This window comes from Pagrus pagrus (genome assembly GCF_965226575.1).
Source record: "Pagrus pagrus genome assembly, chromosome: 24".
Taxonomy (NCBI): Eukaryota; Metazoa; Chordata; class Actinopteri; order Spariformes; family Sparidae; genus Pagrus; species Pagrus pagrus.
This window is the reverse complement of record NC_140206.1, coordinates 9792463-9816855: the sequence shown is the minus strand read 5'-3', so window position 1 is coordinate 9816855 and position 24393 is coordinate 9792463. Positions and strand designations below refer to the sequence as shown.

Here is a 24393-nt window from a genome sequence, read left to right as displayed (position 1 = left end):
TGTTAAGTGGCCTCATGTCTGATCTGTCTGGGGTGTAAAGTGCGGGAACATGTCATCCTAGACAGTGCAGCAGCTCTGATTGCCGTGGGACCCAGCTAATACGGCATGGGAATGATGGAAGCATGCTGCTCGCAAGTGCATCGTTTTCTGGGGGGATGTTTCCCTCCGGTTTCTCTTTCTATCCTTCAGCAAGAAACCCATTTTACCTCCTCTGCACATGGATTATATGAGGCTTTTGCTCTTAACCTAACAGGCTATTATTTTGAAGGTTTTTTTTTTACTATATTTGGTATTTAGTTGACCGATGAGATATTTGCAGTGGAAGGAAAGAGGATAACACAGGTGTAGAAGCTCTAAGGACAGGGCAACTAATACACAACAATTGTGTGAATGCACCATATCTTAGATGTATATACAATATCCAGTGTAATTAGGGGCGGCACTTCTTCAATTTTATATTTCAACAGGGCTCAAGACTAACAGCATCCCATCGTCCCAGGGACCATAGAGAGATCTTCGGGACAAAAAGGATTTTTGTATGCATCTTTGCACATATCACTAATCAAATTACAAACTGCTGACTACGATGGAGCACATCTTCTCATGCTGTTACTATCGTTACTATCACTGGCTGGCTACTCAGCAAAAGGCCTACAAAAAATATTACATGTTAAAGTCCGAAAGGACACGTAAACTCACTATTAACATGGAATACACTATTTTTTCCTGCTAATGCTACATTGTGAACAACTACTCCATGTTGAAATTGGCAGGAGAAGCGCTAGTTAGCGGTTAGCAGTTGATGGGCAGCAGGGTCCTGCATTGTGTTTGGTTGAGGGAGCTAACAGAGTTAATGCAACTAGTGCCAAACACACAGCAGGACAGAGTTTCTGTTCAGAGTAACAATACGACAAGTGTACAATAAATAAATGTACTAGATGATACTTAAAAAGAGAAGGAGCGACATTTTGATTTTGGTTGGTTACAATAATTCTCTGGGACAGTTAAATTGTAGTCTGGAGCCCTGTTTGAGGAAAATAGAAAATGAAAAAACATCTTCATATGGTGCACCATCCTAAGTCTAAAAATGTGTTATATAATGTATATGTTATGTGAATATAAATTGACATGTGTTATCTGTTTTTACAACCCTGCAAAGATCCATATTGATTGTTATGTGTTTCAAAATGATCTCGTTGGAAAGAATTCTGTAAAGACTCTTTCATCACTCCACTACAATTTGAGTATCACAGAAAACAAGTACATACAACTACTTCATGTGTGTATGCATGGGCTATGAACCAGACAAATGAATTTTGTCAAACTACAGCAAAATTCATTCCTCCATTCCATCTTTTTTCCTCATTCTCCTCCACCTCCTCTCTTCCTTCATTCTCAAGCTCGGTGTGTTGATGCCAATCAAGTCCCAAAACCAAGTCAAAAACAAGCAATGAATTCAAAAGCAAAGATCATGTTAGATGAGTTTGTCTATCAATGGAAAAAGGTGGTGTTGCTCATTCCTAATGGTTTGTAACTGCAATACAGCCTGATGCTTGGAGATAAGTTATGACAGGGGAGGGAGGGGTAAGGGAAGACTTACAGCCTTGAGTGCTGCTGTTTGGGGAAGGGGAGGTGTAAAGCAAAGAGGGTGGGGTGGGAAAAGGGGTGGGGGACGGAGGGCAGACCAGGCAAAGAACGAAAATGGGCAATCCATTGAAGGTATGAGAAAAAATATGTTGTTTGTCTGTAATGGCATAGGCAGTCCTCATGGTTAGTGCTATGGTACAATAAAGTGGTCTTACAATTCTCCTCTCACTGAAAACCTTGAGAGCGCCTGTGACACAGCTGCAATAACAAACGGGGGGTTAAACAAAGTAAGTCAAACACACCAAAAGCCAGCATACAACCTCAAGTCTGCTTTTGCTGCAAGGCACAGTTGGGGAACAAGTTAGCCACAAGAAACAACAATTTAGATCTCCCTGAAAGCATTTTCCTCCTTAGATGCAATGTAAAAGAGTGGAAAGCTGCTTGACACTCATATCACACAACAGACACACCAACAGCTCACACCAAATGTTTATTGTGTAACTCTAAATGCCTAAATTAAAGGTCCCATATTGCTGAAATTGAGATTTCCTGTCGAGGTGCTATAAAATACTATGAAAACATCAAAACGCTCAATCCATGGAGAAATGCACAAAGCTCGTAATCAGAAACTGAGCCTTTTAACGAACCGCCAGGACTCCTGTAAGGTTGTGATGTCACAACTATACAGTCACAGCCCTCAGTATGGCCAAGGCACTGAAATAGATCATTCAGACGGAGGACGAATAGAGGTACTGCAGCAATAGACAGTAAGAGAAAAAGAATGTATTTTCTGAACATTATAGAATGTAAACATTTTCTAGTAGACACCAAAAACAAAAGTATGAACCTCAAAATTTGGATAATATGGGATCTTTAATATTTACTAACTGTAATTTGATCAAACTTGATAACACAGTGGGACAGAAATGTCCAAATATATTTTAACTGGTGATTAACTATCACAATTCACCAACTCCTGGCTACAGGGTGTGGAGATCAGCAGTGACACGAGAGAGCATTGCTCGATCCAGATATGGAGCATGCGGTGCCATCGCTCGAAATAGTCTCCTGGGTTTGTTTTGAATCACAGGGAATTGGCACCACAACCACAGTGGCAGGTTGACATCACCAGGGAGCACAGCCCAAATGCTCTGTCAGCCTGGCAACGCTTGACATCAAACCTGGCATTTGTTCTGTTAGAATAGCCAATGCATTACAAAATTTGCTACGCTATTGATGACGCTATGATCACCTCTTTAAATTTAGAAAAAAACACAGATTGCTGTTCCATTCATTTCATCCTCACACATGCACAAATATGCAAATTTTCCCAGTGACGCACGGAACAAGGAACTACGTAGTCTCTTTCACACGTGTGTATAATACTGAACTGCATTTTGGTGTACACAAACACACTGACACGTACACTTAGGACAAAGGCAAATTTGAGTCATTAATTGTCATGGCTGTTTCTTCTTCTAGGACTAAGTCTAACTCCAGACGATCCCCACAGCGTGATGAATGTACAAATGAGTCAGCAGGTATGTTATTTTCAAACTGCTTGACTGTTCGGTGAAAATGCCATTTCTATGCAAATCCTGACATATTCATACATTGGCTGACTTGCGTAGGGTGTTAACTTTTACACATATAAAGGGAGCTAATCTGATACAAAAGCTGTGTGACTCAAGAGATTTCCTAAAAACTGACAGAGACGTCAGTCATCCAATCAAAGACCTTCATCTTACCTCTTTGCTGCCCTCCACATCCGACGAGTCGCTGCTGAAATCTTCTGTGTTTAGGTTTTCAAAGTCCGACTCGCCCACAGCGATAGGCACCGTGACTGTCAGGCTGGGGTTATGAATGAATGACATGTAGTCACATTCCTCCACTGGGTACTTCCCTGTAGTGTCCCCACCAACCACGACCCCAACTACCAGCCCCCCTCCTGGCCGTCCATTGCCCTCTGTGATGTACACCCCGCTGGGGTCTTTGGTGATCTCCACTGAAGTGTGGTTGGAGATGCAGTTGCCCTTGCCGTTGCTGTGCAGTTCATCTAGAGGTTTGCTCTCCTCAGCCAGACCAGAGCCTTTACCGCCCCCACCAAAGCAGACGCTCTGGAGGAAATGGCGCACAGTTGTTTTGACGAACGCGATGCCCCGCTGGATCCGGCCAACTGCAATCTGCAGGTTGTTCATCTCACTGTCATCGTCTGTTGCTGCCAGGTTGTCAGCGCTGAATGAGCTCAGGAGGAGAGCCAAGAACAGGTTCAGAACCTGGGAAGAAGTGGACATGATTGACCTTATAACTATTAAACAAAATCAGTGTCTAAAGGACTCAATAATCTGGATAATAAAGAGGTAGAACCCCATACCACCAAGTTTCCAATGACCATGACCATCATGAAGACAATCAGGCACATGCTCTGCCCGGCTACCTCCATGCAGTCCCACATCGTCTCGATCCACTCTCCGCACAGCACCCGGAACACGATGAGGAAGGAGTGGAAGAAGTCGTGCATGTGCCAGCGAGGCAGCTGACAGTCTTCGGCAATCTTACACACACACTCCTTGTAGCTCTTGCCAAACAGCTGCATGCCTACCACGGCAAAGATGAACACGATGATGGCCAGCACCAGAGTCAAGTTCCCCAGAGCGCCCACTGAGTTACCGATGATCTTGATCAGCATGTTCAGAGTGGGCCAGGACTTGGCCAGTTTGAAGACCCTCAGCTGTTTCAAAAGAAAGTTGAAATTGTCTGATTTTCACGATGTTTTTCTACATGATTAACATTCAGTAGATTAATGAATATATAACTATATATAATATTAATTCTCATAGCCTCTAGCCTGGCATTGTCCGCAGGTAATAACAAATCTGTCTATCAAGAGGGAACGCTGCCAATTCCAGCTGTCCTGGTGACGGCTTATACTACCAAACATGCCAAGTGATGACAAAAGCTTGAAGAAAAGACAGAGGCAAAGAGAGCTGCCCCAAAAAAACAGACAGATGTGAGAGTGGCATTAGGATTATCTAACTCTCATTCCTAGCATTTCCGTGAGTGTGTGCTCAATTTCAACATGTAAAAGAAGACAGACTGTAGGCTCAAACAAACTAGAAGCACAGCAACAGTCATACAAAGCTAATCAGGTGAACAGAAAAAAACACACAATGCCCCAACGGCCACAACTCTCAGTGGAACATTTCATGAACTGCACAAAAGCTCTCGTTACATCATTACCTCATTAATAGCATGAATGTTATTGAGAGAGCCATCGTGGCCTGACTACAGGAGCACAGGTACACCTTAACTCTTCTAAAGAGCAGACAGTTCATGTAATTCAGCTTTTCTAAGTAGATATTACTCAGCTAGAGCTCTTACCAATCTGAAGGACCTGAGCACAGACAGGCCTTCCACGTTGGCCAAGCCGAGCTCTATCAGACTCAGACTGACAATGATGCCGTCAAAGACGTTCCAACCCTCCTGGAAGTAGTAGTAGGGATCCAGGGCGATGATCTTAAAGCACATCTCTGCTGTGAAGATGCCCGTGAACACCTAATGACACAAAGGGCAAAATTCTACGTTTAAACCCCAATCTGCATCATGACACATGTTGATGTTGTTTGTACGCATATCACACAATACTTGCCAGGTTTCCAACTGAGAGGACGTTGGCGAACTCTGGAGTCATGGGGTAATGCTCCATGGCCATGAAAAGGGTGTTGAGGACGATACAAATGGTGATGGCAAGATCCACAAATGGGTCCATGACCACCATGCTGACAACATCCTTGATTTTCAGCCATGCTGGGCAACAGTCCCAGATCAGACCGGTGTTGGCAAATCTATACCAGCAAGGGGGGCATTTCTGTCTCGACTCTTCAAGCTCTGGAAAAGGAGAAATCAGTACTTTTTGGTATAAGAAAAAGCAGGTAAGATTTATTCTTTTACACCGTATGTGCCCTCCTAGTTTTCTCCAGAACTAAGAGGTCATGGTGTAAAGTTCAAGACAGGAATGAAAATAATTCAAGAAGGTCAAAAACATGTGGCGTGACCGTTTACCTTCCATGGTGTTGGTGAGGATACTGGCCACACTCATGGCTCTCTGCCTGCCCCCTGGTTCATCTAAATAATCCATGGATGGCTGGTGAAAACCTGACCTCCGCTTCTTAAGCTCAGTATCTGTGGTTGTCCCCTGGGAAAACAACAACAACAAAAAATATCAAACAAACAGATTCATGCCAAGACATTCAAGCGCTAAATGTCATAAAAGGAGATGTATAAGGGACTTGAACGGACCAGCTATGAGGGTGTGTAGGGAGTCTGAAGGATGAGTTTGGTGATATTCTGAATTTTGCTTTTTGTCAATAAATCCCATGAAAAGAACAAAACCAACAATGAATGTATTGGGATTCCTCTGTAGATAATATCATTTGTTTTTCAGGTATTTCATATTTAAAAATGAAGGGATCACGCGGAAAATATGCGCCAAGCCTATGGCAGCCACTTCAAGCTGCACAGAGCCGATCAAGCCAAAGAGGAAGTCAGGCAGCGTTGCATGGTGCATCCGGTCAATTTTCAAAATATATCACCCTGTCAGACTCTAATCTACAGCACAACAAAGTGCACAACAACACTTAAAACAGACAATTAACAAAACTATTTAAAGACATAGCCAAACACAATCTGAGGAAGTCAACAATATCAGGCAAGCGTGATGCTCCGCTTCTGAAACACTCCCGGTGGGATATGAAGTGGAGGAAGAAACAAAACAGCATCGTACAGTGAGGTTAGGGAGACGTGCCCCGTGGAATCGACGCGTCAGGGGATCACCAAAGTCAATTGGGTACATCCGCTTGGGACCATGAATGCCAGTCCATCAAAAAGCTAATATCAAGTGGAAGTATACATTTTGTTTGTAAAGCTTTAGGTCTTCAGTAGATGAGAAAAATATAGAATATCACCAAACCTGTCTCTTAAAGTCTCACACTGTCTCCAAATGTAGGCTTCGATTTGAAACAATGAAACAAATAATTTAAAAATCTCTTTGATGACTTTACACCAAAATGACTAATTTATTTAACATCATAAGAACGCTCGTATGGGGATAAATGTAACTACAGTGTATGAACTTGAAGCGTGAAACAAGCAGTTAAGTCACCTCAGGCAGCAGGAGACCTACAGGGGAGGTTGTTACAGACGTCCCACCGACCAGCGACACCACACCGTTGCAGTCTACGGAGCAGTGCATCTTGCCGTTGGCGGGCAGCATGATCCTTGGCGCCCCGAGGCTGGTCTGGCTGACGGCGCTGCAGCGGCGCTCGAGGCGGCGCGGCAAGAACAGGGAGCCCCGGCGGCTGTCGCTCTCCTCGAAGGTGCTGTGCTCGTCGTCGGCGAAGTCGTTCTCTGAGCCCATGTCGCGAGCGCGGCCGCGGAAGCTGAACAGGCTCGCTCGGCTGTTCCTCCGAGGTGAGAAGAGGGATCCACGGATGCTGAGGAGAGACTGATGAAGAAAGAGATGTGGGGTTAGAGGATGGAGGGAATGGTGAATTTTCCTTGATTTGTCTTTAATTGTGTCTGTGTCTGTGTAAAGAAATAGATTTTGGGGATTACAATTATTTGCTTTCTTGCAGAGTTAGATGAGAAGATTGATACGACTCTCATGTATGTATGCTAAATAGAAGTTAAAGCCAGCAGCCAGTTATCTTAGCTTAGCATAAAGACTGGATACAAGGGGAAACAGCTAGCCTGGTTCAGTGTGAAGGCAACAAAATCACCCCCTTTGAAGCTAAATAATTATTAAAGGAGCACTATGTAGTTTTGGAGAGGAAAAAAAAAAACACACTAAGACAATACGATTTCAGTTAAGTCCATCTATCTGAACTCTCCTGCGTCCAATCTTTTTTAGTGAAAGGACAGATATGAAAGTGGTGTTCATCTTCTCATCTAACTCCTTTTGAAAGAATACATACTGTGATGGGTGGCCCTGGTTTTATATACTTGTTTTTATTGGCTTTAATTGTATCAGTGGCGTGATGTGACATGTCTGAAAAGACCAACTTCAGTCCAATTTTACCCACCGAAGGGCACCACTTTTTAATCCTTTATCAGGGAAGTATTCACCTGGTTGGGCGAGGAGCATCTCTTCTCATAGGAGAGCCTGTTGGCATCGATGGAGAAGCGAAAGCTGGACCTCTTGATGCTGTCCTCGGACTCAGACTTGTGGAACTTGTCCCTTGCCCCCCTCTCCTCCTCCTCCTCCCTCTGCTTCCTCTTCTTGCGCCTGTTGCGTCGCTCCTTGGCACTTTTCGAGCTGAGCTTAGACGTCCCCGAGGAGGACTCGGAGGTGGGGCCCCCTCTCCCGCTGTACTCTCCGCTCTCCGTGGCTGCTGCCGCGGCAACCTGCCAGCCAATCAGAGCACAAACACAGTTGTCATGGCGACCTCGTGCCTGTCTCAGAGGCTCTCGCGGACTGGAGTGGAGGAGAAAAGCCTGGCAGCTGAGAGCAGCAGCAGCAGCAGCATGAAGAGCCAAATAAGCCTCAGACGCCTTCTAAAAATGGACGCCTGAATGTTTTCATGCAAACCAAAACATTTCCCGAGCAAACCAATGCATAGCAAATACAACATCAGAGAATCTCTTGCATTTTCCCCCTGAGGAACATGATTCACTATCATGTGCATTAACAGACATTCTGCTTCATATTAGGATTTTTCCACGATATCTCCATGAAATGCGAGGAAGCTACTGTAGGTTGGGGGATGTGAGTAGGAAAAATCTGGTACTTTAGAAGGAAAAGCTTGTCTGTATAGTTACAAACTCACAAACATGTCTGTGAATCACGGAGCAAAGAATGTCACTTTAATTCAATTTCATTGCTTTCTCTTGTTTATCTTTGTGGTAATGGAGAGAAATGCCTGTGTCCCACAAGACAGACAGCACTATAGTAAGAGGATTTAAGAGTCATGTCACGGCAACTACAGCCAACAACAATGATCTAAATGTGCACAAGCCTGATAAGACACTGTTGAGCCTGGCTAAATAGCCACTGAAGGATCGAGCAGAGGTGGAAACGTAAAGCAAGGCAGGAAGATAGAAGACGAGCTCTCTGACGTACGACTAATGAGGGTGAGATAAGAAGGATGCCATGTGGTATTGAACTACGTGCAAAAAGTAAAACAGAAATATAGCTCTTGATTCATCTTGAAGTACTGTATGTGCATCAGTGGTCCTCAACCTATTTTGGGTTACCGAGCCGCACGTCACATCAGATGAGCTCATCGACCCAACCTGCTCTGTTATGTTCCAAAATGCGTTCATGTCAATTAATTTTAAAGAGGATGTTAAGTAGCACTACATTAAAGTAGATATTGTTACAATCATTTGACATACACTTGAACTGTCAATGTCAATGGTCAGTTTTGTCAAATCTGCACTCATAATATTTCCACTAGGAATGACAGGAGCTGGATCTTTCTACCATTTACCAAGTCCTTCTGCTTAATATTTTAATGGTTTACTTGAAAGTAACTATTTCAGCTGTTCCCCTTTAGCTGGTTATTTTAACTCTTTACTTTTAACTATTTCAACAAATTACTTTTATCTAGTTATTTAAATTATTGACTTTTAGCTAATTATGTCAACTAACTGTCAATTATTCTACCCATTTATACAATATTTTAATCTAACTTTTGTTTATCCATTATTTAGGTGATTTATTTCAACTTTTAATCTCCTTAACCTTTACTAAACTAATTAAAATATTTAAATATTCAATACTTTTTGACTATTTCACACAATTAATCAATTTATTTTAGCTTACTATTTTTAACTTACTCAGGATGGAGGTCTAGTCCATTGTTGCTGGTCATTGTAACAATATACTGTATATAGCTAGAGATTAGCATCACACCAATTCGGGTGTTTGTTTTCCTCATAAACATCCATAAACGGATGTATATTTCTGACAAAATCCTAATTTCTTTTTTTTGTTTCATAAGTCGAGCTACCGCACAATGTTTTCACGTAACCCCTGGCAACTGCAGACGTGGCCTCTTGGTTGAAGTGCCCCTTGATGGAAATCACTGCTGTATATCACCAATCTGTGCCAATCAATGCCGTGCAGCAGGACAGAAATAGACTGACTTTGCCATGACGAGCTTCAAAATACCTGGTTGGCTGCCCAGGAAGGTATGGTTAGTCCCTTGATAATGAGCATCTGATACATATATGTTACCAGCAGTTACAGCTACAGTAAGTATATTCACATGTACGTCAGTCTGCTAATTTTTCTTCCTGTAGGTCGAACAAGGACTCCTGAGCCCAGAGGGAACAGCAGAGGGGTGTCAGTCATCCTGGACAGTAAATCCCTCTGTTACCCGGGGCAACGTTAATTTTGGCAGCTGGCTCAAGACTTTAAGCTCAAGAGTCAACAGAGTCTCCGCAGTTAACACGAAGACATTCTCCCAGCCACTCATCTATGTTATGAAATACTCCAACTTTTCCAAGCGCTCAACAAAAAATGTAAAGGTCCTTAAAGTTCCCTGTCGCTTTAAAAGGTTAAAACATCACTTTTTTAATGGAATTCTCAATCAAGTTGATTAAGAAATGATTGTCAAATGAAAGGTTTGAGATAATTAGATACAGACTGGCATTCTCGATTCTAAAGAGATGAAATGTCCTGCCTGTGCCTCCTCCTGCTGTCTCTTCAGCTGCTCCAGCATGGCTTGGAACTCCTCCTCCTTCTGCTGGGCCTCCTCGATGGTCGCCTGGTTCTGCTCGTCGTAAGCCATGGCCACCACAGCCAAGATCAGGTTGACCAGGTAGAAGGAGCCCAGGAAGATCACCAGCACGAAGAAGATCATGTAGGGTTTTCCTGCGGCGCGCAAAGTCTGATGGTTCGAAGACGGACAGGAGAGGAGAAGAGGTTGTTGTTAGGATTTGAACAACAACCTGTTTATCAGCTATTCATGAGAGTAAAAGTCAGACGTCATCATGGATGTTTGTCTTTTCTCTTCTTTGTAGTTGAATAAACAGAATATGTCGTGTTCAGTTGTGGTCATCCCATTGTTTGGCGACTTTGCAAATATCAAATTTCGGCATTGTGCTGCTGCAGTGCAAAACAAAACACAAAAAAACCCTTACATAACCGGCCTAGTCTATAATTACAGAGTGACACGCCTGTTTGAAAAAACTGAAAAAGCTAGCTGGATGTGTTTGCTCAGATATTTACTGACTGATGCTTGGCTTTTATTATGAAATTCACTGCTTTAATTTCATGTGTGTCTTGTTTTGCATCTTCAGCCACAGACCTACATACAAGATATGACGGGTTAAAAATGCTCTACAAAGCTCACTGTCACTGACTTTTACAGATGGTAAATATTCTCAAAAGACAAGCAACTTCTGGACTCTGTAATGATCGTAAATGTGTCACGGGAATCCTCTGGAGCTCTACCAACCTGCTGGTAGAGGTTTTCCCAGTAGTCCTGGGTCATTAGTCGGAACAGAGAGAGGAACGCCCAGCTGAAGGTGTCAAAGCTGGTGTAGCCGTAGTCTGGATTACGACCAGCTTTGATGCATGTGAAGCCCTCCGGACAGAGCCTGTCAGGACATACGGGTGTTAGGAACAAGAGGTACCATGTGTAGCATATGAACATAAGTATTATGTATGGCAGAAACATACATTATATTGCTTTGTAGCACAAATGAATTTGTAACATGATGTTAACTTTTGATTTGCAGCACTGCTGGATCCTCTTGACCCAATGCTACACGCAAACATTTAACATCACGAAAAAAACGTAACTGTACTGCCCTAACGTTAGCTGGGTAGCGTTAGCAACGTTAACATTTGCCTGTGAGTGTTAACAATGTTAGAGATGGGAGACGGACTGCCACATTTAGTGGCTAAATGTTATCAATAACACCTTCAAGTGGTTTCCATGATACTGAGACAAATGGTCATCCAGGTCATGGTGTATCCAGAAGTGCACAAAGTCACAGGCAACTGGATTTACTTTACATTCTTGGAGATGTTTTGCATCTGATCCGTAGTCTTCTTTAGAGTGAAAGGTCTTCAACAATCTAAAGCAAGTCCTTGATCCAGGACTGCACACTATGTACTTTTTATGTCCTGCAGGGCTTCTGAACTTGGACATTTGCTGTTGACAATTGTTGGAAGATACACAGAGAAGGAGTCCCACCCCATCTTTAATCTTACACTGTTTGTAAAAAAAGACCAAATCATGTTTTCTGTTGAGAGCCACCTGATGTTGTTTGTTCTCAGCTTGCAAGTTGCCAAGAAGTCTCCCAACAATCCAGTGTCTTTTCTGTTTTCAATATTGTTCCTGTCATAAATTTTATGACACAATCTTGTCCAAGTACTGTTAAGCCGCCATGCAGGACCATTATGTGTAGTGATATGTGTTGATGTTGTATCTTACTACAAGTTTGGATGTGACACACCTGCTGTATATTACTCTCTGCCTCACCTCTAAAAAACTGGTTCGAAAGTTTGAAACTGCGACTGAAACGCCTGTGTGACTTCTTGGACTGACATTTAGACAAATGGCCTGAATACCAACTGAAATCAATACACAGACAACAAGGATTTTGCCAAAACACATTAAATGAAATGCACCCATAGTTAACCAGCAGTTTAGATTCCTGTGATGCCTCAGCGCGGTGGCGAGTGTCGACACTAATTGTGTATGCTCAGCTTTGTGGTGCATCTAATTGGCCATATAAATAAAACATGTCAAGCCTTACCCAGCACCGCTGCCGTTCCCACAGAGCAGAGCGTCCCTGCGGCCAGGGAGGTAATAGTAATTACCTAGAGGAGGGGGGAGACAGAGGGATGGTCAGTGAACGCCACATATGAAGGAAACGGAAAAAAGGTTGATGAGGGAACAGAGGGACGACGTGCACCCTGTGGGTTTCTCCTCAGTTTTTGTGTGAGGTGTAATATTGTAATGTGAAAGAGAGAGAAAGGTGGTGATCTGTTATTTCATTTTAACACCCAACCACATTAATCATTGCAGTCACAGCCACTCTGTCCTCATTTAACAATTTACTGTCATGAAATCACAATTACGTCAGATTTCTTTAGCCGCAAACGTAGTCATGGATACCCTGAAGACGTTAAAACATCCATACAAATTTGAATCAGCCCTGTCGTCTTCCTTTCCTCTCCTCTCGCTCTGCGTCAGCTTGTAGTCTAGCTGGTGCACGTCTCCTCGATATCCTGCTGGCGGGCCAGTGACTCACCCTCCACTAGCACTTTAGGCTGCTCATGCCACACAGATGGGCCATGGGAGAATGACGGCGGGTGGTGAGGGGGTGAAAGTGGAGGGTTTTATTGTTGTGGCGATTATCTGCCACATTTACCGCATTCTCCCACCAGCCCTTGTTAGAGAGCGCAGCCCCTGCTCCCAGCCATTGCTGTCACTCTTCATCATGGCAGCGGGCCAGCGTTCCTGACCTCCCCCACACATCCACCACCGCCACCACTACCCTGACCCATCTCTGCATATGAAGCAGGGAGAATCTGACTCAGGCCGTCTGGGTCGGATGCTAACTTGACCCCGGTTAACCTCTACGTGCGCCTAGCAGACATGTAACAGCATTTTCACACCGCCTGACTCAGCTTACTCTCATCGCTGATGTACTCTGTCCAGTTGAACTCCGTGGCGTTCAGCGTGAACGTGGTGAACATCATGTCGTCTGCGGTGACGTTGCCGCCGCCGGTGGCGTTGGTGCTGTTCGTGGCGTTGGTGCCGACTGGCACGCGCACGCACTTCTGCCTCAGGTTGCCCATGAAGAGCTGCAGGCCGATGAGGGCGAAGACGCTGAGGCAGAACACGGTGAGGATCATGACGTCCGACAGCTTTTTGACCGACTGGATCAGTGCGCCGACGATGGTCTTCAAGCCTGAACAAGAGTGAGGGCAAGGGGGCGGGAGGGGGACATCGCAGAATGATTACTGCCTGCTAATTACAGCCACAAGCTTGTGTAGAGAAGAAGCTGCTAATAAGAGTCTACAGTAGCGAGCAGCCAGGGGGATCTGCAGTGCAGGTTCCTGTATGAACTGTGTGCTGCCATACAGGAACCAGGCTGATACAGATCACTGCTAATCATGGATAAATCACGAGAGAAAGCTACATTTCTCCTGCATATGGTACTGGTTTCTGTGAGAATGATTGTTAATGAACGATGTCTTTGTTTGTGTTGTTGTTTATTCTATATTCTCACAGCAGCTGTGGCTAGACTGAGCTCTATTTTAGTGCATTCCCAAGGTCAATGAGGACAAGCGCACATGCTGTTTTTATCCGTATCGGCACAGTAGTGTGCGCAAAAAGGGTTGAGTGAAGTGAAATTGGAGGGTGGTTGTGGTGATTAATGGTTATCCTCTCAGCCAGTTATGCTGCTGGCCTACTGTGAAGGAAACACAACCTACACTTCCTGATGAAGGAAAAGTTTGACATTTTGGAAAAGAGAGTTGGATGTGAAGATTGATGACACTTTGCTGTCGGTCTAGGATGTGAGACTTTGTATCATATAGTCGTGGTTTGGGTTATTTGGTTCACTGTTTCCTGTTTTGTTTTGTAAATCATACCATCATAAGTCACGTTTTACTTTCCACTTCCACTGGTTTGTACTAAGTTTAGTTTTTTGCTGTCGGATTACTGCTGTTCTGTTAGCCAGTCTTGCCTGCTTTTTTGTTACTTCAAGCTCGCTTCTTGTTTTTCAACGGGTCTGTTGTGTCTGCACTTGGGTTGCCAAACCTTAACAGAAGCAGGGGGAAACAGCAGGTCTAGCTGGCTCCATCTACAGTTTGAAAATCTGCCCACTAGCACATCTAAACCTTCTCAATTCACACGTTTTTATGTTTATGAAGTAAATACTACCCCGAAATGTAAAGGCGGCAAGTCGTGGTGTTCTAGAGAGGAAGTCACTGCTCCTAGTTAAAGCACAACTTGTCGTTTTTACATTGTGGTTTCTGTCCAGATCCAACACATAAGATACGGGCAAGACAATTAGGGAGCTTTAAAGGAGCTGGCAGGTTCTGTTTTTTACGGACAGAGCTATGCTAGCTGTTTGCATCTGTGTCTAGTCTCTATGCTAAGCTTAGCTAATTGCCTACGGGCTCTAGCTTCATATTTAATGTTCAGGGAGGTGAGTGTTATCAATCCTCTCATCGAACTCTCAACAAAAAAGCCGGGAAGCTTTTTGCTCAAAATGTGGAACCATTCCCTTACCAGAGTGATGCTGCAGGAAAAACAGACCCTCACATTAAAGACAACATTATCCCCAAAACACCACTCTCAATCTCGTTACACTTCTTCTCCCACCTTTGCGCCACACGCACTCGCAAAATGTATTTCAAGGTCAGGAAAATACAACATGTGCCAGCACTGCTTCAACGAGGCTTTGCGCTGCAAAAAATAGAGCCCAAAATGTAGTGCTTGTGTTTGTGATGCCGGAATAAGAAATGTATGCTGTGGAAGTAGATGATCCTCTTTATACAAACAGCCAATGACAAGTTATCCTGGGTGGTTTACATATGACCTTTTTGTTAGTCTGTGATGTCAATAGTGTTAGTGTTTGGAATGCCGTCACCCAACCACCGCTCACCAGGTCACAATTCCTCCAAAAAACACACAACATTGAACAGGACATGCACAGGAAAACAAGGTAAGGAGGAACCCTGCACACACGAGTGCTTGCCACCAGAAAATCGGCTTTTGCAATGTCTCATGCAAAAATGAAAAAATAAAACAAATAGTGCTTGTAAGTCTCCCAAGGCAAGAATAGATTTCAACCAAAAGGAATTCTGCCTTAAAGGATGTATCTAAAAGCTAAGAATCCTGTCAATCTGTGCAGATTGGAGCCAGATTCCAGCTTTTACTGGCCTTGGGACGAAGGCAGCATGAGAGACGGCGACGGGCGTCATCAGGCTTAGCTACAGTGAGATGAGCTGAGAGGTGGGGCGGGGGGGGGGTGCTTGGATGTTAGCCAGTTAGCCGTTAGCATTTCATTAACCCTATGGCTCTCTCACCTGGGATGACTGATATAGTTTTCAGGGCTCGCAGAACCCTGAAGGTTCGCAGTGCTGAGACATTGCCCAGGTCCACAAACTCTGTGACATATCTGTAAGGGAAGGTAGGGGGGGAGGAGGAGGAGGAGGAAGGGAGGGAGGTGGGTAGGAGGGTAGTTTGGGAAAAAGGTGTGGGACACACACACGCACACACACATCAGGCACCCACACACATGGCGTGACAAGACAAAAGGAGGGTCGTGGGAAGGGGAGGGGGGAGAGGAGGGAACGGCAAACGGTCACGCACAGAGGACAAATGGCAGGAGTGCTGGCGGCAGGCATGGCAGCCTTACCTGGTATGACTGAGATTGTTTTCAAAGCTCGCAAAACTCTGAACGTGCGCAGAGCTGAAACATTGCCTAGGTTTACAAACTCTGTTATATACCTGCAGGATCAAATGCACAGTTATTACACAGCAGAAACCCATCACACGTGCAAAGACATCTGAGAGATACAACCCTCTCTCACAGTATTACAGGAATCTCTCAGACAAAACAAGATTACAGTCTTATTATATTAACTTTCACTATGTAACCTAATGCTCAAGGCTTTGTTTTATAGTCTCAAGACAAGTAGGTGAGCTTTACTGAAGCATGAGGCAAATATGGGCCACGATTCTCCATGCTTTGGGGGCATGAGGAGACTTGAGATTTTGTGGCCGTGCCTTCAAAATGCACACATCTGGGCTGCAGATTATCTTCCCCCCCTCTTCACATTCAGAGGAACTTAATAGGCTTCTGGGATGATTAGCATTAAAAGCATTTGGCCTCTTAATCTGCGCCACATCATGTTAAGCTCAGCCTAACTCGGCTTGTCAGAATACTTACGCCATGGAGATAACACTGAAATCCAGCCAGTTCCACGGGTCCCGCAGGAAAGTGAACTTCCCCACACAGAAGCCCCTGGCCAGGATCTTTATAAGGGACTCGAAGGTGTAAATCCCTGTGAATGTGTACCTGGGAAAAAAGGTGAGGAAGAGATGAAGTGTGATGTTGCTTCATGGCTCCGTTGCTCAGAGGCAAGATGACAGACACACTTTATTCAGGGCAGTGCTGGATTTTTACATGAGTCAACCATTGTATTGATGGGATTTTTGATTTCCACTGCTACTTTGATAGACAGTGGATCTGTGGTTCAGTTTTTATTGGAGGTAGGTACTCATGTAAATCTAAAACTATTTTTTTTTTTTCAGAACAGTCTCCATCATGTTGTGAGGGATTCAGGCAGGAAGTGTTATGTTGCCATGAAATTCGGGAGTTCTCATACTGACCAACTTCTGATCTGTAAATAGCATTCACATCAGCATTGAATGTGTGAATGTGACGGAAACTCCGGAGACTCCCATATATCTGACTCACGTGCAGTCAAAGTAGAAAAAGGACCATCTCAGAGAATGCAGTGTACATAATACCAAAGTGCCTGAAATCTAAACAACCATGGACCCAATGAATAATTCTCTGAAAAGATGGTGAATCATAAGAGTCTGAAATCTCATTTTCTTGCTCACTAACTACTATGTGTGTTTGATATAGGGAGTAGTGAATGAGTAATCTCAAACGCAGCCTGTGATTTAGATGTGGGGTACACACTGACTCAGCCCTAACCATCAGCTTTTAAAGCCTGTATTTCTTTACATTTTGTCACTTTATTAAAGGATGCATTGACGACTATTGATTACTTCTAATGTTAATATAAACGTCCGCAAGATCTGAAGTTAAACAAAATGTCTTTTCCCGATGATTTCTATAAACAGATTTGTATTGGTTTATCCACACTGATATCTCCAAACAGTGTATTTTGTGCTGATTTCAGTGTGTGTAGAATGGGTTTGTGTTTAGATCAGACTAAGTTATGACTCTGAGAAGAAGAGGTATGATTTTGGATGAAGGTCAATATGTTCTGTTTTCCAGACAGAAATAAGAGAAAATGGTGACTCACTCTACATTCTTGGCCCATTCCGGGGGGTTACTGAGGGTCATGAAAGCACAGTTGGTCAGGATGGTGAACATGATCAACATGCTGAACATCGTAGAGACAAAGTCAAGGAACACAATGGAACAGCAACAAGTCAATCCTAACATTTCCCCATCTATAATTGCTACAGTAAGTATTAAACAACCTATCTGTTCATCCATAATCTAGCAAAGCCTGATGTATGCCCACATAAAGAGACTAAACCAGTCATGACATTTAGTCTTCATAATGAGCGCATTTAAATCCCCCCCTTTGTCCGATAAACCCTTTAATCCAAATCAAACTGTGTCCGTAGCAACTCTGAAAGGATATGAGTGTACTAAAACTCTAATAGCTACCCTCCTTAGAGGGTTGAAGGGGTTTAAGATGTACAAGGCAGGAGTGGCGTTGAAACGGAAGATTGCCTTCCCACGATTCAATACTATGAAGGTCTGGAAGAAAGACAGAACAAAATTAGTTAAATCTGTATCAACCTGCTCACCTTCTTTGATAAATGTGAGTGAAGACAGTACTGAAATGACAGGAGTGTCCAACAGAACCTGCTCATCACGCCTGCCCTTGTGCACGTGTGATCAGTCATAACAGCGGAGAGGATTAAGCTGTCGAGCCTCTGCTCAGTCAGTGGTTGTTTCTATAATGAAGCTGAATGAGTCTTCTCCAGGCAGGACATGTTGGCAGCACAGTTAAACTGGCACAGCAGCTCAGATTAGCATTAGCACCTCTGTTGGCCTGGCTCTTACTGAGCGCATTAATGTTGAGATGGATTTTTGCAGCTCGCCTGTTGAATTACCAAATACTAATGCTGCCAATTGTTTCAATTTAAATGCACCAAACAATAAGCTTTTTACTACGCAGTCTGATAAAGAGTTTTTAAACAGGGGAAACAAAAAATTCAATTACTGAGCTTTAGAAATGCGAGTAGGTGCTTTCTTTACTGTTGGACAGAGCCAGGCTAATTGCTTATAGCTGCTTCTAGTCTTTGTGCTAAGTTAAGCTAAGCTAAGTGGCTGCTGGATCTAGCTTTATATTTATTGCATAGACATGAGAGTGGTATTAATGCTCTCATCTAACTCTCAACAAGACAATGAATTAGATTGTTTTCATAAATGCTGAAGTATTCCATCTGCAAAAGGGTCATATTTTATTCATAAAACAAAATGGCTCCTGTTAGAGTGTTGAAAGGATTCTATAATTGACTCATTTGATCTTTATTTTGTGCATCAAGGATATTTAATATTTAACTGAAAGGTTCTACAAATGAACCTCTCTTACTGCACCTCTTATAATATAATATACATATATTTTAAATAAGACCTTAAAGTCTCAATTTCAGACTAGAACTACTTTATATTAGAGAGATTTTTTCACAATGCATCAGATTTCAGAAGCTCATCATATGGTTTGTTAGAATAATCTCAGTCTTCAGAGCTGCTATAGCTAACAGATAAATGTAGAGAGTAAAAACTACAATATTTTTTGCTGAAATGTGGTGGAGCAGAAGTGTCAAGAAAGACAAAATAAAGTAAACTTTATGAAGATTGTAAAATATGAGTGTAACTTTGCCTCGGAATCACTTGAATGCCAGTGCTTACAATTTACTTGTTTTAAAAAGAGCTGCACTTTACCCTTTGAAAAAAAAAAAGGCCTGCCTACATTAAACGATAGGAAGTTTAAGTATTCAGGTGTTATATTTCTTCAGCAGAAGTTTATCTTACGTGGGAGGAAATTGCTACATCTGTACACGTGTTTCCTTAAAATAGTCCGTTGAGAGCATTGGGCAATTGGCTGCGAGCTATTAGAGGCTAAAAAATTCAGACTATTAAGTACAGACCTGTAATGCATCAAAATGCAGTGCTTGAGTCATAATTGAAAGCTGAATCAGTAACATAAAGATTATAATGATGCTTTCAGGCCGGCACAGACAAGAACATTAACACTATTTAACATCATATTATCCTTCCATAAGACAGACTTGAGACGACAGACCTTCTGATTGCTGTAGTAGGGGTCCAGGTCCTCCAGAGGGGTGGACACCAGACGGGGAGGGATGTCCCCGTAGATGAAGGGGAGAGACTTCCCCGCCTCCAGGTCGCTGTTGGGCTTTGGCCCATTTTCATCGTCGCTGTCGCTGCGGCGCTCCGCCCGCGGTCTCCGGGCCTCCTCCTCGGCGATGTGCCTCTCGATGGCGGCCAGCGACTCGGGGACGAAGGGGCGGAAGCTGTCAGGTCCGGGCGGTACAAGCAGCTGTGCCATCTTGTCATCCTGCTCCTTCACAGGGCAGCGAGGGACTCAGCTGGGGCAGGGAGCTGCAAGGAGAAGGAAACGAGGGGGGGGGGAATGAGTCACAAGCGGGATTTTGAAAATAGTTGGAACGTTCACCTGTGGAGGCTCTTGGATCACACTGTAAATAAACTGAAAACATTGATAAGAGATTTAATTATGAGATTAAGACAAGTCAGGTGTTTTTGAGACTTCTCTGCCTCTCAGATGTACAATTACATTTCTGACATTTCGGTAAATGCACTGTCATGTCTTAAAAAAGCTGTAAGGAACATTTACATGAATGTCTTGATGAAGTTAACCCAGTTGGTGCCTCTCATGTAATGCCACCATTACATTTGTGTCACTGCACAAAGCATCCTTTTTCTAAGGCTTTCAGCTTTTGAGACCGCTTAAACACCATAGTGGAGCTCCTTTTTTCACTCCCTTTAATCGTTCTTTGCCTCTTTTGCGGTGCAGCCGACACAATGTCTCCTTCCTTTGAGTACTGACTTGGACGATGATTACCATGGCAACGGAGGAAGCTCAGGAGATTCAAAGCAGTTAGCGAGTTAGCCCTTCGTATTTTCCAAAGAAATTATTACCCAGGGATCTTTGAAACATAGAGAAGGTCGTTAAACAACACGAGAAAAACGTGACGTGCAGCACAGGAGAGGAGCGCCGACCGGTGCGTTTTAGCATACGAAAAGAACGGTTTTGCTGGCGACACGTTCCGGGTGATGCGTCTCTGTGACTGAAGATATTTCCAGAATCTTCAACTTAGTGCATCAGGCGAACGCGGCATGCACCTAAAGCCTCTGTGTTTATTTAACCTTGTGCTGCTTCCGACTTGTGACAAGGTCCGACCCGGTAAGATAGTGAGTCAGACAAGAGAACGCAATGTTAACTTGCCATCAAACTTACATAAAGAGGTTAAAAGAAACCGAGATGTGTAAATGCCCTTCATATTTGACTATAAATATCCTCTTGCCATTTAATGATGGAATTTCTTCCTTATGTCTAAAGCATATGTCAAGGAAGTCATATAGAGATGCACCAAATGCTAATGGTCCTGAGTGACTACTACTCATACCAATTTGAGTGCCACCGACACCTTTATTGGTTTTATAACCTATTACATGAACAAGCCTTTGCCCTGAGATAGTCTGGAAAAAAACAACTGCCTGCTAAAAGGCACATTAGTGTTTCTAATTCTTTGAGGGAGAACGGAGACTGTGGGTAGAAATCAAAGCAGTGAGAGGTCACAGGTAGGGTGGAGGCTTTAAAGAGGCAGTAAATAGGGGGTCTGACGTTGGTGACGCGCCCTCAGCTGATTCACAGGGACACAGAAATAGCCTGAGCCAACTGAGATGGACAGCACCAGAACAGACAGGGAAATGACTCTCGGGAGAACATAATCTTGCCACTTTCCCCATTTATCACTCTGTGTGTGCCTCCATTTATTGCTCCATTTGGAGGAATTGGTTTATAATGAATTAGAGGAAGTACTGTAGTTTCTTAGCATAATTAATCGGTGGATGGCCACAAATTAGTAAAAAATGAAGTGTTTTCATTATGGCTTGCAGTACCAACAGATGACAGTATTGATTATTTTCTGCACCAATCGGCATCAACGCCAGACTCCCCCTGTAAACCACCTGCCACCCTTCACACCCAGAAGACAATCATGCTCCCAGAGGAAATAGAGGGAAGGCACACAAACAAGACCTTCCCAAAAAACCCCAGTGTGCCATTATCAGTACATCCTTGGTGCCTCTCAGTCTCTACAGTCTCACAGGTAGGTCCTATTCCTCATGAGACACTATACTGGCCCAGAAAACAGGAACTGCCCCTCTGGCAGATTCTCAATTCTTCCAAATGGAGCTGGATGAACGCTTCAACCTATTTTAGCAGAAAGCAGGGGGTCGAGCAAAGGACAATTTTAAGCTATTTTGACATTCAAGCCGCACCGGAGTAGCAAGCAACTCCGGGGAAAGACTGGAACCCTGTCATCCCCCAAACATACTAATGCTTGCTTAGCCATGATCTAAATATGACTTTTAACAGTTCTCGACTTCTTGTGTCACGTCTAACAATGTCACACCATACCTAAACTTACTCTCAAACACACCAAACGTCCTTACCTGATCAAATGCAACTGGGAAAGGACAAAAAAGCTCACTAACTTTCCTGAAGCCAATGTGATAAAGGTGGTAGAAAGTCATTCTTAATTAAAAAATCTATTTCTCTGAATGAAAATGCGAATAAGATACAGATATAAGCTGGTAAACACCCCTATCTTGGGTGGAATTGTTATACAAATTGCCTTTTTCCTTAAAATATATCAGCACCAATCTCTTTACATGGAGTTTAAGCCAGCAGCCTGTTACCCTAGGTTAGCATTAAGACCAAAAAAGAGTGTGGTTCTGTCGAAGGTTTAAAAAAATCCTCCTACCAGCAGCTTTGAAGCTTACTAATTATACACGTTACATCTTGTACTTTGTTGTTTACCCGTTTCCAATCTTACGAGCCATCTCCTGGCCGTAGCCTCATATTCATCGTACAGACTGGACAGGGGTATCGATCTTATCATCTCACTCTCAGCAAGAAAGTGATTAAGCAGATTCCAAATAATCCAAAATGTCTCATCAGGGATCACTTATGTATTTTCTTTTGTTTCCTGTGTACTTGGATTTAGTTCTGTCTGTTTTGTTAGATTTTGTTTTCATCTTATCCTCAAAGCCTGCTTTTTGTTTCTACTATTTGCATATCTGGAGATACAGATTTTGCACAGATCTTCATTGCTTGACACTGCATATTTACACCTATATTGTATATTTGTACTGTAAAATACTGTGTTTGTATTACACGGTATATCTGCACTCGTACTGTATCATTGCAAGTTGTACATAAGAGTTCTTTGGATATCTGTCATCAAATATCTTATGTCAGTGTTTTTATAGCTTGGTCCTGGGCATGTTTTACATGTTTCCCTGCTGCAACACACCCGATTCAAATGAGTGGGTTTTTTTCAGGCTTCAGCAGAGCTTGATGACAGGCTGATCATTTGAATCAGGTGTGTTGCAGCATGGAAACATGTATTTTTTGGGGGGATTTTATTTGAAAACAGGAGTTGAAAGCTAAAGAAGAGTTTCACTATGCTGGGAAGCTTGTTTTTAACTGCATATGACAACAAGTATGACCTTGAAAATGTGAATTACAGTTTCGTGACCAAATCAAGTCTTCAACACTTGTCTACTCCAAACATTTGTAGCTTAAGATGTAACTCTAATTAACACCGGAAAATTTGAAAATTGAAGCATTACCACAAGCCTTTTATCCTCAAATATCAATGTAATTTCATTCTTGATGAGTGTGTATAATAAGAAAAAAGAGGAGATGAGTGATACGGCTCATAAAGCACGGTCAGCCAAGCATAGCACCCATTATCACTGGAGTGGTGGCTTATTAGAAAGCCACAGCAGCTGGCGGATGTTGTTTCTAAGAATTCATCAGGCATTAACCGTGAATGAATGTATCTTCTCCTATAGCGGCGTCTCATAAAACACATCTGCTAGTATCCCAAAGACTGCCCCGGGACCCAGTGTTGTGATGTGTGGCCTGACAGCTTGTCTAGCATGAGCCGCTGGGTGGTGGGCAGAGGGAAGGGGGGGTTCATGAGGTCTGATCGACCCCTGTAGGCCCAACATCCACACCCACCTCTGAGCAGGGCTATCGGTGTGGTCATCCCTGGCGTCAAACATAACATGACAGACTGAAAACATACAGGGACAGCCGACGTTTCTGCAGTTATGTATCCTGGCACTGAGAGGAGTCATGGTGTCTATGAAATCAGAGGCAATCTGTTTCACACGTAGACAGCCTTCAGTACTTAAAAACTGTGATCTTGCACACAGACATTGTTGGTGAAGGATCAAAAGCCTTTGGAAAATGGAGATTTCAGTCTTGTTTTCTATTGGCCACAAAATAAGATAACATTTAAAGAGAAAGAGCTTGACTATTTTTTTTCATGCCTAAATGAGCTAAATAAACAAACTATTTGTTTTCACGACTGAATAAACAAACTGACCTTAAAGCACAACACAATTTCATACTGTTTTACTTTGTTTATATGTGGCGGACCCTGCCACCTTTCTAGCTTCAAACAGTATTCTGGGGACCTTATTTTCCTCTGAGAACAGCTTGTTTATTCAGTTATGGAAAAAATTATTATTTCGGTGTTTGTATTATTGTTACCTGGTTAATATTGTAAATATTAAAATTCTGAGTTTAAATTTCTTCTCCAAAACTACATAGTGCCCCTTTAAACCTTGATGCGAGGTCTCTTGTCAGCAGGTTCAATATAAGAATATATATAAGAATACAACACTCAACATGTCTGTATGTACATTTTAACAACAGTTTTTAGTTCAAGTCCATTAGCTGCATGATTAATCGAGTAGTTGTAAACCAAT

At 43.1% G+C, this 24393-nt stretch overlaps 1 protein-coding gene across 5 annotated transcripts in view; it reads right to left on the bottom strand.

Annotated features, from left to right (window-relative positions):
- Nucleotides 1-24393, bottom strand: part of LOC311252997 (sodium channel protein type 2 subunit alpha-like) — a 38168-nt gene that overhangs the window by 11603 nt on the left and 2172 nt on the right. For 2 of the 5 annotated variants that reach the window (XM_084346667.1, XM_084346666.1), the window contains exons 2-17: nucleotides 19646-19965; nucleotides 17973-18090; nucleotides 17624-17714; nucleotides 16513-16641; nucleotides 15979-16070; nucleotides 13240-13518; nucleotides 12358-12421; nucleotides 11049-11190; nucleotides 10272-10478; nucleotides 7711-7989; nucleotides 6749-7090; nucleotides 5650-5782; nucleotides 5237-5475; nucleotides 4969-5142; nucleotides 3962-4318; nucleotides 3336-3863 (exon numbers count right to left, since the gene is read on the bottom strand). In XM_084346667.1, coding sequence (XP_084202793.1) covers nucleotides 3336-3863; nucleotides 3962-4318; nucleotides 4969-5142; nucleotides 5237-5475; nucleotides 5650-5782; nucleotides 6749-7090; nucleotides 7711-7989; nucleotides 10272-10478; nucleotides 11049-11190; nucleotides 12358-12421; nucleotides 13240-13518; nucleotides 15979-16070; nucleotides 16513-16641; nucleotides 17624-17714; nucleotides 17973-18090; nucleotides 19646-19912 — 3441 coding nt within the window. In that variant the 5' untranslated portion in view covers nucleotides 19913-19965. Of the gene's footprint in view, nucleotides 1-3335; nucleotides 3864-3961; nucleotides 4319-4968; nucleotides 5143-5236; nucleotides 5476-5649; nucleotides 5783-6748; nucleotides 7091-7710; nucleotides 7990-10271; nucleotides 10479-11048; nucleotides 11191-12357; nucleotides 12422-13239; nucleotides 13519-15646; nucleotides 15739-15978; nucleotides 16071-16512; nucleotides 16642-17623; nucleotides 17715-17972; nucleotides 18091-19645; nucleotides 19966-24393 lie in introns of those variants that run through there. The other 3 variants (XM_084346668.1, XM_084346669.1, XM_084346670.1) reach the window with 3 other exon arrangements.